This window comes from Bubalus bubalis, chromosome 1 (genome assembly GCF_019923935.1).
Source record: "Bubalus bubalis isolate 160015118507 breed Murrah chromosome 1, NDDB_SH_1, whole genome shotgun sequence".
Lineage (NCBI taxonomy): Eukaryota > Metazoa > Chordata > Mammalia > Artiodactyla > Bovidae > Bubalus > Bubalus bubalis.
This window is the reverse complement of record NC_059157.1, coordinates 42581926-42599016: the sequence shown is the minus strand read 5'-3', so window position 1 is coordinate 42599016 and position 17091 is coordinate 42581926. Positions and strand designations below refer to the sequence as shown.

At 37.9% G+C, this 17091-nt stretch overlaps 1 protein-coding gene across 3 annotated transcripts in view; it reads right to left on the bottom strand.

The window, feature by feature from the left end:
- Positions 1–17091, bottom strand: part of CSMD1 (CUB and Sushi multiple domains 1) — a 2066326-nt gene that overhangs the window by 194461 nt on the left and 1854774 nt on the right. For all 3 annotated transcript variants that reach the window (XM_025272930.3, XM_044938991.2, XM_044938996.2), the window contains 2 exons: positions 4405–4523; positions 632–701 (listed from right to left, as the gene is read on the bottom strand). In XM_025272930.3, coding sequence (XP_025128715.3) covers positions 632–701; positions 4405–4523 — 189 coding nt within the window. The remainder of the gene's footprint in view (positions 1–631; positions 702–4404; positions 4524–17091) is intronic.

Genomic DNA, 17091 nt, shown 5'->3' with positions numbered 1-17091 from the left:
GTGCCAGCAATGGCACATCATTCGATTGAATATCCACTGTGAGTTGATTTCATTTCAAAGCTTAAAATATTTGAATCCCCAAGTCTAAGGGGAAGTTTTCTTCACTTAAAAATAAGGAGGGAGATGGATGTGCTATGCCTGAGTCCCATTCCTGATGAGCTCCTCCACAAGAGCAGCTGCCTTTATATCAAATACTTTTTGATATAAAATACTGTCCATCCAACTCCATGCCACTTATTGGCACTTCTGAATTTTGTTTCTGGAGATATGATTTTCCTGAGGCTAATGGCATAAACAGAACCCTTCTCAGACTCTCAGACCAGATACGTTCATTCCTTCTCATGCATTAATCCACTGGCTCTGACATGCATGTGGTGTGTGTTTAGTGCCTGGAGCTAGCAATCTTGCATCTAATCCCTGTCGGTTGGTCCAGGGATGCTGAGCACCCACATCAGGGGGAGAAGATGTCCAATCTCAGTTACACCTCTACTGCATTATTAAGTTATCTTGTAACAGATGTTTGAAGGGAATTTAAAAGTTCATCTTTGAAGCCCAAAAGTTGCTCAAGAAGATCACCATTACATTACTGAGAATGTGCACAGTGACGCAAGGATGGAAGGCATGTCCGTACCAATGCAGAGGGGAGACGGGTAGTTCCAACGCCGCACGGTCCCCGGCATACAGGAGATGTGGGAACGGCCCTGCTCGAGAAAAGATGGAACGAAACTCACTAGCTGAACATGGAGTACCGGAGGCTTCAGTGTTTGCAAGAATATCTGTATTCTCTTTGGTTTTCCCTTTTGATTTAATTACAAATGTAAAAAATATCAAACCCGTGAAATCTATTCTACTAATGTGTATTAATGAATCTCATATTTGGAATCAAAATAGAAAAAAAAACCATAATCACTGTACTTCTTGTCACTAAAATAAAAATCTTGTAATGTGCCTTTCAATGGTCTGTATTTCTGCCAAGATGTTTTCCTAATGCTTAAGATGCTGAACTGAATTGACCAAAGTAAGTCTTTTTTTTTTTTAAGTCATCAAAAGTTTTGGTCAAATGATTAGGAAATATTAGGTGTTGAAGGGTGAAATGTCAGTGGTAAGTAATCTGCTTATGCAAAGGTAACTTTCATGCTTGCCTATGGTTCATAAGCAACTCACACAAGCTTTATGGTTCAGCAAAAAATTGGGTCAGTTCCTCCTTTGTTGGAGAAAAAGGGAGACTTAATATTCATTTTATTATCAGCCTCACAAGCTGTCAAATTAATGCTTCTGCAATGAAATTAATCCTCATTGCTCAGGGTCTCTTTAGCCTTTAAATATATGAAGTTTTCAACTTTCAACCTTCAAAAAATTTGTCCTGTTCTTACTCTTTTAAAAATCAGACAGCAGTGGGTTAAATTCTCAGTGCTTTGGGTTAAAATTTCTTTTATGATGAAAGAGAAAGTAGCAAATGGGCATCTTTGTGTACAGACCATTCATGTTTACTTTCTTCCTTATTGTGACTTGGTGGGCTTATGTGACACGTGTGCTAACCTTGTGAATCTCCATTTGCCAAACAAAATTGGCACAGAGGCAGATGACAAACACATCTTTAGCTCATGTTAAATAATCCCAGCCATGTTGGGAAGGCATCAAACAAGAATTTGCACTAAGGCTGTTATCAATGGCAAACCAATTCCCCAAGCTCAGGAAGATTTCACACTCGATTTGTCTGCCACAGAACTCATTTACTCCTATTTTCTAACATTCTTAAAAGTTGCTACAGTACAGGAAGACTATATTTATACTTAAAGAAGACACTCAGGACAATGCTTTTCCTGCCAAATTTCATGCTCTGTGTCTTCTCATTCTCTGATCTATTATGTTATCTTTAACAAATTTATTTCTGAATTTTGGACAAACACAAAGTATAAAAGCCTTTAGAGACATTTATGGAAGACTACTAATAAAATGGTCATATACAGGGCACATTTTGTTATTGATTCCAAGAAAGATATTTCATATTAGTGATTCCAGCTAAAATTTTTATACTGGATCCAAAACAAGACAGAAATTTGTGTATTTATTTATTAGCTTAAAATGGGAATTTTCTTTTTTTCATCTTTTAAAAGAAAAGCGAAACAGGTTTAGAGAAAAGGAAATCATTAATCCTGCAGATATCCGGGACTGATTTTTGATGCATCCCGTCTCTGCAGTTTTAGCGTGAATCACACTAGGCAGATGCATTTATAGACATTTGTGCATAAATCATACAAGGAACAGTGCTTTTCATGAATACTGTAATTTATGCACACTGCCAGTCCAAATATACTAGTATGTTAGCAAAATTCCCAATTGTTAGCAAATTTTTGAAAAGTCTAGCATCCTTTTTAACTCATGTGAGTGAGAGAAAGTCACAACTTGTATACTCAATGCTTGATGCTGTTATGAAGGGAAATAAAAAAATCTTAGTTTGCATTTGAAAACCTGAGCCAAGTGGCCTGCCTGGGCTCCACAGATGTGTGCCTGCAGGCTTTTATCTCCAAGTAGCACATTAAACAATTCATTATAAGAAATGTCTTTACTAAATAACCCTTCCTAGTTTCTTCTCTGAGGGCTGGAGAAGTCTCCCTCATAAAAGGATGCTGGCAGCAACTGCAAAGTGTCATCATGAAACTGTAGGAAGAAGGGGAGCACAAGTGAGGGAGACCAAGCGACAGCCCATGGGATCTGCAGAGATGGAGGCAACATGGTATTTACATGGTTTACGTAAATTTATGAAGGCCCCCCCCCTCCCAAAAAAAAACAACCGAAGACATATTAATAAAAAGGCTTGTCAGTATAGAGTGAGGTGTTCCTCTAAATGAAACCCTTGGGCTGTGACTTACAATTCTTTTTACTGTAACACATGAAATGGGAAATTTCTGTCTTAAACAATCAGTTACCACTGCCTTCATGTGCTTGGTTACAAACTTGCTTCCATGGCAGACCTTTCAGCAAAGCTTTTTCAGTAACTGTCCTACTTTCCAAGTGTCTGCTCACCTTTCTCCAGAGCCAAGCATTACCATAATACCCACCAAGATCTATGCAGGTAGGTGGTAGGCTGTTTGGTGAAGGTGTCTATGTATCTTGATGTTTACCTACAATAGTAGCAATGCTGGCTTTCACTTACTGAAGTATCAGGCATTTTGCCAATGTTTTCTCAGACTGAGAACCCAGGCTGACTTCTGCACACGGCCCCTGTGGATCTGTCGGCTACTCTGCCCCTGATTCCTTCCAGGTCCTGGCTCACTTCCCCCTCCCCATCAAAGATGAGCCCCCAGCGTCCACACCATGAAGCTGTGTGAGACTAATGTGGGTTTGTACACAAAGCACTTGACAGGCAGGCCATCAACTTCCTGCGATTGCTGTTGCTGCTCTGATTTGTCTCAGTTCTGCAAAAGATTTACTCCAGCACGCACGCAGAAATGCAATCACATACTACATGTCATGTCACTGCTGTGTCATTAAGACTTCTTTCTGATGATTACTCAAGCTTTATTTAACTCGGTTACAGAATATGACTAAAAATAATGCTCTTGAAATACTATCAGCTTCAGTGTTATAATAAGCAAACAGCAGAAAGTACTCTTTTACTTGAATTAACTGAAACATAGAAACATAAGCAGGCTTAAATATTTCTATTGGACTTTGGAAAAAATATACTTGTTTCGATTGCAGTGTCCACTGTTGGTAAGAATTATACATAAATTATGCTAAAGGACAGAGATAAACTATTTTGGGAATATACTTATTTGTGGTTAACTCATAAAAATAAATAACTGGAAAATGAGTAATGTTACTATACACTGATTTATAAAATGTTTATTACAACTTTAATATAAAAAACTTTTAATAAAAAAACAATAAAATATTGTTAGAAATCTGCTTAATGTTTCTCGAAAATTGTTTAAGTCTATCATTTGAGCCCCATATTTACCTGACACACAAATGGACCCTTGATGATTTACTGAACTAAATCATAAGAACAGCTTGCAATGCAGGACCAGCACGAGAGTCAGAGCCAGTCCAATAATCGGGTTGCTGGGATGGTACTATTAACTAGACTGTGTCACTGCTTTGTCCCTTAGAATTTTATCTGTATAGTTACTGGGAGACTACACATTTCATTTTGAAATAAAATTATTATGACTAGAATATACTCAACCTTGAAAGGATCTTTTATCATTTAGAAGCTATTTCCGCATCATCATTGAATTTACCTGTATGCACAGCTAATTCAAGAGCTCTGATTCACAAACTGAGTGAGAAACTAAGTTAGGTCTCTGTGTGCACATCGTGGTCTTTGTCTTAAGGGAGCTGGCTGAGGATCACCATGCTGAGTCCATTATCAAGAACTTCAACAACAGAAGGAAATACCTGCAGTGTGTACCCAGGCTCGCACTGGAAGGACAGCACATCATTCACCATGTATCGGTCTCCAGTTTTGATGCCGTTACTGGGAAGGGCTGGCTCTTGGCAAGCCGCGAGACCCACGGCTATGAAAATGCAAGACACACACTTATAAGCCATGTAGAATAAACAGTGTTCTTATTATTCAAATAGCAAAACAGTGCTTCTCTGTTGCTTTTCTCCTGTAGAAATGAACAAAGATGTTAACTCTCTCTTGTTTACCAAGAAAACTTTAACTTCCAATCAGCTATGAGCTAAATTGTAAATATTGGTTTGTTTCATTTTCATCATGTATTGAATCTAGCATTTCTTGAAAGAATAAAATTCTTTCCCTCCACATTTGGCATAAAACACACCAATTCTAATGCATACACATTTTAAAAGATCTTTAAAGAAACTGCTTCCTAGATGCAAACACCTATGATATGGCTCCTTTGTTTTTCAAGCATAATTAGCAGTCTTTTTGAAAAAGTTTAACTGTGAATCTGGGAATTCTATCTTTCTGGAAAAATATGAGAACAAATATTTTATATTCAGTCTATCTCTTTCTCATTTAAAGACAACAACAACAACTAAGTGGGAACTTTCCTAAATGGAGTTGCCTCTAGTTAAGGCACTAACAAAAATGTTTTAATTGCATCATATAGTGTTGGAATTAAGCTTAGAATATCAGACAAATGAACTCTAAGGAACATTTAACATCGACAGTTATTTGTATAAACTCTGTCCTACATTTTGAAGTGTGATGAGCATGGGATCCTGCAAAAGATACACACTGTGCTCCACACCCCAGAACTACTGGCTCAGAATTTGCTTGGTAACATCATCCCTGGTGATTCTTATGCATTAAAGTTTGAGAACAATTTCAAGCCTCGAGACACACAAATTTTGTCTGTGATAAGTGGGTGTGAAGTGTATTATAATATTTTCCTAAGTTGAAATTAATTTTCCCTTGAATGGCTGTACATCAAAAATGATAAAACACCACAGGCATTAAGTGGCAATATTTTTTATTCCTAGCATAATATTTTAAGCCATTTGGGATTTTCATATATGATAAAATTGCTAAATATGAAAAATATCATCACTTATACTCTTATTTTTTTAATTTGTATGTCTAATTTATCTCCCTCTTTTTTGTAACTTTAGAACATAAAATGCAACTATTCAGTATATTTAAATTTCACCTTTTTTTCTTCCAATCACAGATTGGCATGAACTCCTATTGTATGCCATTTATTTTTTATTTGACCCTTAACAGATATTTAAATTAACTTTGGTACAAAATTTCTAACTATAATTTGAAATACCAAAATGATACATTATGATTTTGAAAACACATGATAAATATGCATTTATTTTTGTCTAATATTTAAAGCACAGAAGAACTATACAAAAAAGATCATCATGACCCAGACAACCACAATGCTGTAATCACTCACTTAGAGCCAGACATCCTGGAATGCGAAGTCAAGTGGGCTTCAGAAAGTATCACTATGAACAAAGTTAGTGGAGGTGATGGAATTCCAGTTGAGCTATTTCAAATCCTAAAAGATGACACTGTAAAAGTGCTGCCACTCAATATGCCAGCAAATTTGGAAAACTCAGCAGCCACAGGACTGGAAAAGCTCAGTTTTCATTCCAATCCCAAAGAAAGAAAATGCCAAAGAATGCATTTTTTGCATTCTACTGCACAATTGTACTCATATCAAACGCTAGCAAAGTAATGTTCAAAACCCTCCAAGCTAGGCTTCAACAGTATGTGAACCATGAACTTCCAGATGTTCAAGGGGGATTTAAAAGGCAGAGACACCAGATATTAAATTGCCAACATCCAATGTATTAATGAAAAAGCAAGAGAGTTTCAGAAAAACATTGACTTCTGCTTTATTGACTATGCCAAAGCCTTTGACTATGTGGATCACAACAAACTGAAGGAAATTCTTAAAGAGATGGGAATACCAGACCACCTCACCTGCCTCCTGAAAAATCTGTATGCAGGTCAAGAGGCAACAGTTAGAATGGGACATGGAATAATAGACTGGTTCCAAATTGGGAAAGGATCGTGTCAAGGCTATGTATAGTCACCCTGCTTATTTAACATATATGCAGAGTACATCACGTGAAATGCTGGTCTGGATGGATGAAGCACAAGCTTGAATCAAGGCTGCTGGGAAAATAGCAATAACCTCAGATATGCAGAGGACACAACCCTTATGGCAGAAAGTGAGGAAGAACTAAAGAGCCTCTTGATGAAAGTGAAAGAGAAAAGTGAAAGAGGTGTTTAAAAACTAAACATTCAACATAAAAGGAGTCCAGATTGGAAAAGAAGTAAAACTCTCACTGTTTTCAGATGACATGATCCTTTACATAGAAAACCCTAAAGACATCACCAGAAAATTATTAGCACTCATCAATGAATATAGCAAAGTTTCAGGATTCAAAATTAGCACACAGAATCCCTTGCATTCCTATACACTAACAATGAGAAAACAGAAAGAGAAATTAAGGAAACAATTCCATTCACCATTGTGATGAAAAGAATAAATCACTTAGGAATAAATCTACCTAAATAAACAAAAGACCTATATATAGAAAACTATAAAACACTGGTGAAAGTAATCAAAGAGGACACAAATAGATGGAGAAATATACCATTTTCATGGATTTGAAGAATCAATATAGTGAAAATGAGCATACTACCCAAAGCAATCTACAGATTCAATGCAATACCTATCAAGGCACCAAAGGCATTTTTCACAGAACTAGAACAAATAATTTCACAATTTGTATGGAATTACAAAAAACCTTGAATAGCCAAAGCAATCTTAAGAAAGAAGAATGGAACTGGAGGAATCAACCTGCCTGAATTCAGACTACACTACAAAGCAACAGTCATCAAGACAGTATGGTACTGGCACAAAGACAGAAATATAGATCAATGGAACAAAATAGAAAGCCCAGAGATAAATCCATGCACCTATGGACACCTTATCTTTGACAAAGAAGGCAAGAATATACAATGGAGAAAAGACAATCTCTTTAACAAGTGGTGCTGGGAAAACTGGTCAACCTCCTGTAAAAGAATGAACCTAGAACACTTTCTAACACCATACTCAAAAATAAACTCAAAATGGATTAAAGATCTAAATGTAAGACCAGAAACTAAACTCCTAGAGGAAAACATAGGGAAAACACTGACATAAATCACATCAGGATCCTCTATGACCCACCTCCCACAGTAATGGAAATAAAAGCAAAAATAAACAAATGGGACCTAATTAAACTTAAAAGCTTTTGCACAACCAAGGGAACTATAAGCAAGGTGAAAAGACAGCCTTCAGAATGGGAGACAATAATAGCAAATGAAGCAACTGACAAAGAATTGATCTCAAAAATATACAAGCAGCTCCTGTAGCTTAATTCCAGAAAAATAAACAACCCAATCGAAAAATGGGCCAAAGAACTAAACAGACATTTCTCCAAAGAAGACATATTGATGGCTAACAAACACATGAAAAGATGCTCAACATCACTTATTATCAGAGAAATGCAAATCAAACCCACAATGAGGTACCATCTCATGCCAGTCAGAATGGCTGCTATCCAAAAGTCTACAAACAATAAATGCTGGAGAGGGTGTGGAGAGAAGGGAACCCTCTTACACTGTTGGGGGGAATGCAAACTAGTACAGCCAATATGGAAAGCAGTGTGGAGATTCTTTAAAAAACTGGAAATAGAACTGCCCATTGACCCAGCAATCCCACTGCTGGGCATACATACTTAGGAAACCAGAATTGAAAGAGACACATATACCCCAATGTTCATCGCAGCACTGTTTACAATAGCTAGGACATGGAAGCAACTTAGATGTCCATCGGCATATGAATGGATAAGAAAGTTGTGGTACATATACACAATGGAATATTACTCCACTATTAAAAACAATGCGTTTGAATCAGTTCTAATGAGGTGGATGAAACTGGAGCCTATTAAACAAGAGTGAAATGAATCAGAAAGAAAAACACAAGTACAGTATAGTAATGCATATATATGGAATTTAGAAAGATGTTAACAATGACCCTATATGCGAGATAGCAAAAAATACACAGATGTAAAGAAAAGATTTTGTACTCTGTGGGAGAAGGTGAAGGTGGGAAGATTTGAGAGAATAGCATTGAAACATGTATATTACCATATGTGAAACAGATCGCCAGTTCAGGATTGATGCATGAGACAGGGCACTCAGGGCCGGTGCACTGGGATGACCCTGAGGGATGAGATGGGGAGGGAGGTGGGTGGGGGGTTTAGGATGGGGGACACATGTACACCTGTGGCTGATTCATATCAATGTATGGCAAAAATCACCACAATATTGTAAACTAACTAGCCTCCAATTAAAATAAATGAATTAATTAAAAAAACAACAACTCTACATTCAGAAATCTGAGATCATGGCATCCAGTCCTATCACTTCATGGCAAATAGATGGAGAAACAATGGAAACAGTGAGAGACTTTATTTTGGGGGGCTCCAGTATCACTGCAGATGGTGACTGCAGCCATGAAATGAAAAGACTCTTCCTTCTTGGAAGAAAAGCTATGACCAACCTAGACAGCATATTAAAAAACAGAGACATTACTTTGCCAACAAAGGTCCATCTAGTCAAAGCTATGGTTTCTCCAGGAGTCATGTATGGATGTGAGAGTTAGACTATAAAGAAAACTGAGCACCAAAGAATTGATGTTTTTGAACTGTGGTGTTGGAGAAGACTCTTTAGAGTCCCTTGAACTGCTTGGAAATACAACCAGTCTATCCTAAAGGAAATCAGTCCTGAATATTCATTGGAAGGACTGATGCTGAAGGTGAGACTCCAATATTTTGGCCACCTTATGTGAAGAACTGACTCATTTGAAAAGACCCTGATGATGGGAAAGATTGAAGGTGGGAGTAGAAGGGGACAGCAGAGGATTAGATGGTTGGATAGCATCACCGACTCAATGGACATGAGTTTGAGCAAGGTCTGGGAGTTGGTGATGGACATGGAAGCCCGGAGTGCTGCAGTCCATGTGGTCACAAAGAGTCAGATATGACTGAGCAACTGAATTGAACTGAGCATTTAGAGCAAGATACAGAGGATCTTTGTAGACATAGTTAAAATGAGCATATTTTTTTTCTCAACTTATGATACTTGTCGTTTCACCTTGCATTGTGTATGGTTTCCAAACTTCAAAAACAATATGGTATTCTAACTGGACAGCTTAAAATAATAATGAAGATAATAATCAAAGAGAGAGGAAAGCAGATCCAATAGACAGCTCGGTACAGTTGCATTATCTGGCACAGCAAAGAGGTTGAAGGACAGATAATGCTGATGTATGAGCCTTTGGTATACAGCAGGTCCTCATAAACAACCTATGGAATATAGGTTATGCCTTAATTCTGGAAGGAAAAAGAAAATTTCCAAGCATATTGTTCACTGTAACCAATTAAGTAACAATCATTCTTTTGGATAATACAGAAGTGTTGTTCACAATCCCTGTAAACCCATAATCCAAAGATGGTATTAAACGTCAGACAACATGCTGTAAAACAGGTGAAGAAAGAACTCACAACGTCACTTGAGGAGATCTCTTGAGAGGTTGACAGAAAGTGAAATAACTGTTAAATGTCATGATCACATAGACCTAAACCTACATGTGTCACCAGGATACACTCAGGCTTCTATACAACACTGCTTAATGTCCACACTGTTCATGACAGCAAAGAGTATCTATAAAGAAAGGGCCTTAATTAAGTAAACAGTATGCAAAGAAAAGAAATTACTTGTTTAAGTCATTTTCTAAGAAGTTTAGCATATACGTACAGCTAAAAATTATCTGTAAACTGTGGGCAGGTTTAGTCCACAGTATAAATGCTATTCTATTCCTTCTATTTAACAGATTATAAGATCTGTCTGAAAAATAGATCTTTTCAAAGCATAGGGACTGTATGTCTAGCATCAAGAAAAGAGATCCCATGAAATTGGGGGGAGTAGAATTTTTAAATGTGACTGAAGTAATTATTCTTAAAGCTCAACATTCAGAAAATGAAGATCATGCCATCTGGTCCCATCACTTCATGGGAAATAGATGGGGAAACAGCGGAAACAGTGTCAGACTTTATTTTTCTGGGCTCCAAAATCACTGCAGATGGTGACTGCAGCCATGAAATTAAAAGACGCTTACTCCTTGGAAGGAAAGTTATGACCAACCTAGACAGCATATTCAAAAGCAGAGACATTACTTTGCCAACAAAGGTCCATCTGGTCAAGGTTATGGTTTCTCCATTGGTCATGTATGGATGTGAGAGTTGGACTGTGAAGAAGGTTGAGCGCTGAAGAATTGATGCTTTTGAACTGTGGTGTTGGAGAAGACTCTTGAGAGTCCCTTGGACTGCAAGGAGATCCAACCAGTCCTTTCTGAAGGAGATCAGCCCTGGGATTTCTTTGGAAAGAATGATGCTAAAGCTGACACTCCAGTACTTTGGCCACCTCATGCAAAGAGTTGACTCACTGGAAAAGACTCTGATGCTGGGAGGGATTGGAGGCAGGAGAAGAAGGGGATGACAAAGGATGAGATGGCTGGAGGCATCACTGACTCAATGGATGTGAGTCTGAGTGAACTCCAGGAGTTGGTGATGGACAGGGAGGCCTGGCGTGCTGCGATTCATGGGGTCGCAAAGAGTTGTACATGACTGAGTGACTGAAGTGAACTGAACTGATTATTAGTTTAAAACATTATTATAACTTTAAATGTCTTATGTAATTGCAATGATCATAACAAAGAAAACATTTATCTAATATACATAAAGAGAAATGAGAAAGAAAATAAAATGTCACTACAAAAACACCTATGAGACCAAAAAATGGAGCATAAGAGGAAAATAGAGACAAAAATGCTATGATATACAGAAAACTATTTTTTTTCCCAGTAGTTATGTATGGTTGTGGGAGTTGTACCATCAGAAGGCTGAGTGCTGAATAACTGATGCTTTCGAATTGTGGTGGTGCTGGAGAAGACTGTAGAGAGTTCCCTGGACACCAGGGAGATCAAACCAGTCAATCTTAATGGAAATAAATCCTGAATATTCATTGAAAGGACTGATGCTCAAGCTGAAACTCCAAAACTTTGGCCACCTGATGCTAACAGCTGACTCACTTTATCTGTAGAGTCAAAGGTAGGTATCCTTTGTAGATATCCTTATCAAAATCACAAATGGCATTTGGGGCTGAAATAGGAAAAAAAAAAAATCCTAAATTTCACATGGAATCTCAAGGGACACCAGACAGCCAAAACAATCTTGAGAGAAAACAAACTTGGGGGCCTTGTGCTTCCCAATTTCAGAAAATACTTATGAAACAGCAATCAAACAAGTGTGATACTGGCATTAAGATAGATACATAGACCGATGGAACAGAAGAGAGTGCTAAAAATAAATTCTTACATATATGGCATATGTAATGATCTCCTAGGTACTAAGATTACACCCTGGAGAAATGAGAGTCTCTCCAGCAGATAGTGTTGGAAAAACTGGATAATAAGGTGCAAAAGAATAAAGTTGGGATCTTACATTACACCATGTACCAAAATTAACTCAAAATGAATGAAAGATCTAGACAAAGACTTGAAGCTCTAAAACTAAAAGAAAACAGGGAAAAAGCTTCTGGGCATTAGATTTGGCAATAATTTCTTGAATACAACACAAAAGCACAGGCAACAGAAGCATAAAGAGACAAATGGGATTACATCAAACTGAAAAACTTCTGTGTATCAAAAAAAACAATCAATAGAGCAAGAGTCAACCTATGCATTGAGAGAAAATGTTTGCAAACCATATATCTAATAATGGTTGATATCTAGAGCATGCAAGGAACTTCCTACAACTAAATAACAAAAAATCCTCATTTTAAAAAATGAACAAAAGACTTGAACAATTATCCAAAAATACAAGTGTGTGTAACAAGCATATGAAAAGATGCTCAACATCACTAATTATTGGAATAATGCAAACTTAAACCACAATGAGATATCACCTCACACTCATTAGGATGACCGTTAACAAAATGAAAGGAAAAAACAAGTGCTGGCAAGTTGGAAAGAAACTAGACCCCTTGTGTACTGTCAATGACAACAGGAAATGTTGTAGCAATTATTAAAAACAGTATGGAGCTTTCTCAGAAAACTGAAATATAATTAATGCATGGTCCAGCAACCCCACTTCTGGGTATATACATCCAAAAGAGGTGAAGTCAAGAGTACAGTGAGGTATTATGTTTAAAAAGGCAGAGATAGTAAAACCTGAAGGAAATCATGGCTAAAGTTCATGAGAATGTCAAGGTTTAGAGGAAATGACATTTAAAAATGAAAAGATAAATAGATGCTCAAATTAGGATTAAAAAAAAATGTGTTCTTGCTGATTCCATAGCTGTTATGAAGTATTGCAAAATCCCATGGTGAACTCTGGTAAAAACCCTCCAGGAAAGGAAATTTTGTTTAATTTGCATTTATTACATGGCACATAAAGACTAGACAACACTGATATAGGAAATTCAATAGTTTAGACAGTGGGAAGTAGCCCTGTCTCATTTTGCCTTCCAAAACTGCTTTGCTTCTTGACACTTGAAACTTTTCTCATCACCCACTTCATCCACTGATGTGACTGGCATCCACTCCCCTGAATCTACTGCTTTGATCAAAAGTCTGATAGGACTAAGGCTCTCATAAATGATTAGCTTCTGGCTGGCTAAGTCACAGAGCCCCTAGTCATTACTTATTCCATTTCTTCCCTAGTTACCAAGAAAAATTTGTGAGACTGGCTGTAGAATAGAGAATTCTTTCAAGTTTTAACATCCAAAGGATGAATTTGATAGAATAGTCATGAACTTTAAGCAAGTGAGAAGACTCTGAAACCAAAGTAATGGTTAGAAAAATGGAATACTCATAATTTTCAAGTGACCACAATTTTTCAATAAAATCATTTTTTTTTGCATGTGTGACTCATCTGCAGTATGTTCTCTGTAAGAACAAATACTCTCCACACTCACCCATTATTAAGGCATAGAGAATTTAAACGTGTATAGATAAAACCACTTCAAAAACTGATTAATACTTTCATGTCATTTTTCTACATTTGGACTCAGAAACCCACTAGGACTCAACAATTTTGCTTGTCCATAATATTCATAAACTCAGTTCACCTAAATGATATAGTATTTAATGAAAGTGAACACACTCAGACACTAAATGATCTATAAAATCATAATGAGGGTTGTAAGTTTAAATTCAGTCACTCAGTCATGTCTGACTCTTTGTGACTTCATGGACTATGGCATGCCTGGAGATTCTCAAACTCATGTCCAACAAGTCAGTGATGCCTTTCAACCATCTCATCCTCTGTCGTCCCCTTTTCCTCCTGCCTTCAATCTTTCCCAGCATCAGAGTCAGTTCTTTGTATCAGGTGGCCAAAGTATTGGAGTCTCAGCTTCAGCATCAGTTCTTCCAATGAATAGTCAGGACTGATTTCCTTTAGGACCGACTGGCTTGATCTCCTTGCAGTCCAAGGGACTCTCAAGAGTCTTCTCCAACACCACAGTTCAAAAGCATCAATTCTTTGGCACTCAGTTATCTTTATGGTGTAACTCTCACATGCATACATGACTACTGGAAAAACCATAGCTTTGACTAGATGGACCTTTGTTGGCAAAGTAATGTCTCTGCTTTTTAATATGCTCTCTAGGTTGGTCATAGCTTTTCTTCCAAGGAACAAGTGTTTTTTTTTCATTTCATGGCTTCAGTAACCATCCGCAGTGACTTTGGAGCCTAAGAAAGTAAAGTCTGTCACTGTTTACATTGTTTCTCCGTCTATTTGGCATGGAGTTATGGTAGCAGATGCCATGATCTTCGTTTTTTGAATGTTGACTTTTAAGCCAGGTTTTTCACTCTCCTCTTTCACTTTCATCAAGAGGCTCTTCAGTCCTTATTCACTTTCTACCTTAAGGGTGGTGTCATCTGCATATTTGAGGTTATTGATATTTCTCCTGGCAATCTTGATTCCAGCTTGTGCTTCATTCATCCAGCCCAGCATTTCACATGATGTACTCTGCATATAAGTTAAATAAGCAGGGTAACAATATGCAGCCTTGACATACTCCTTTTCTGATATTGAACTAGTTTGTTGTTTCACATCCAGTTCTAACTGTTTCTTCTTGACCTGCATACAGATTTCTTAGGAGGCAGGTAAGGTAGTCTGGTATTCCCATCTCTTGAAGAACTTTCCACAGTTTTTTGTGATCTACACAGTCAAAGGCTTTGGCATAATCAATAAAGCAGAAGTTGATGTTTTTCTGGAACTTTTTCTATGATCCAATAGATGTTGGCAATTTGATCTCTGGTTCCTCTGCCTTTTCTAAATCCAGCTTGAATATCTGGAAGCTCATGGTTCACTGTGGAAGCCTGGCTTGGAGAATTTTGGAGGGTTGCAATCTTCAACTGCAAATATCTCAATCAGTTTTTTTCATACATTTGTGTGCAACCCTGTACTGCAATTATCAAGGATTATGAGGAAAAATGGAGATGGAAATGGAAACCCACTCCAGTATTCTTGCTTGGGAAATCCAATGGACAGAAGAGCTTGGGGAGCTACAGTCCATGGGGTCAAAAGTGTCAGACACAACTGAAGCAACTAAACCACCAAATTGAGAGGAAAAATACTGCTATAAATGAGAGGTACATTTGCAACAGACTCAGATAAGAAAATCAGCAATGCCAACAGCAAGTAATCCATAATTGAGCATAAAGTAATTAAAAAGGTCTATGTGACTTTCATTTGCAAAGTTTATTAGCGCCACACTTTTAAATAGTTTTTACTCATAAAATCATAAGATTCAATAAAAATCTAATGTTTTGAGTATTGATAAAAAAAATAACCATAAAAAATGTATTTGCTTTCTTTATTGCAGCTGCTAAGTCGCTTCAGTCATGTCCGAATCTATGTAACCCCATAGACAGCAGCCCACCAGGCTCTGCCGTCCCTGGGATTCTCCAGGCAAGAACACTGGAGTGGGTTGCCATTTCCTTCTCCAATGCATGAAAATAAAAAGTGAAAGTGAAGTCACTCAGTTGTGTCCAACTCTTCATGACCCCACGGACTGCAGCCTACCAGGCTCCTCCATCCATGGGATTTTCCAGGCAAGAGTACTGGAGTGGGGTGCCATTGCCTTCTCCTGCTTTCCCTATTACTCCTCACTTGAAAATAACTGGATGTAATTTCAGAAATCTGACTATGAGTGGGATGGGTGGACCCCATGGATAAGTCAGTATTTTAAGTCACCACATCTTCGCAAAAAGTACTCAGATCAAATACACTTTCAAGGCCAGACCCGAGGGCCTTATTTTGAGTTTGACCCAACTCTGCATCCATCAGCATTGCTGACTCCTCTGAGCCAGAGTACTAAACTGATGACTCCTGTGACAATCACTTCTCCTGTGAGGATGCCCGCCCTCCTGCTCCTGTCCAGGTAGGTCTCTACTCAACAACCTAGTTGATCTGTTTGAAAAATAAGTCAGATGATGTCACTTCCCTGACAGAAACCATTCAGTGTCTTCCAATTGTTTTCACAACAAAATCCTGGGCTGTGAGGTGGGGAACACTCTTCAACCAGCTCCCTCTTTTGCTGTTGTTACCTGCCTCTCCTTCAACTGTTCCCAAGGCTCCCTCTGGGGTTGACATTTCCTCAGGAGTATAACAACTGCTTTCACCTGGGGTGCCCACTGATAGTTTCCTTTGGCTGCAATATGTTTCTGTAAGTTTTTTTTGTGACTGAATGCTGGGTATTGTCTAATTCTTCCTTCAATAAATATTTTCAGTCTAAGAGCATTGCAGTTACTTTGTACTTAAGAACTCTGTTCATTTGCGCCAAGGTTCTGAACACAATCTACAACCATCACAGTGCTTTCTTGTATATTATGCTCCCACAACTAAAATGTAAGTTCTGCATAAGCTGAGACCATACCTGGTTGCCCCATGACACCATCTACAGAGGTTGGAGGACAGAGCAGGCATACATGAGATGCTCCAACAATTGGGGATGAATACAGTGACACCTACCATTTATTTTAGGGGGACAAGAATAGGGAAGGGGAAAATTATCACCAAAAGGAGATGGAATCACAGCAAATGTGGACACTCTATGAAAACCATTCAAAATGAAAAACAATCAAACACAAAAATAGTCTCAAATGAGACACAAGTTGGTGTATACACCAACTGACAACTTGAGTTCCAAAATTACTGTGGACTCGGACAGGAGCCATGAAATTAAGAGATGCTTGTTCCTTGGAAGGAAAGTTATGAGAAACCTACACAGCACATTAGAAAGCTGAGGCATCACTTTGCTGATAACAGTCCATGTAGTCAAAGCTTTAGTTTTTCCAGTAGTCATGTATAGATCTGAAAGTTGGACCATCAAAGAAGGCTGAGTGCTGAAGAACTGATGCTTTAGAATTGTGGTTATGAGCAGAAGACTTTTGAGAGACCCTTGGACTGCAAGGAGATCAAACCAGTCAATATTAAAGGAAATCAATCCTGAATAGTCATTGGAAGGAGTGATGGCTG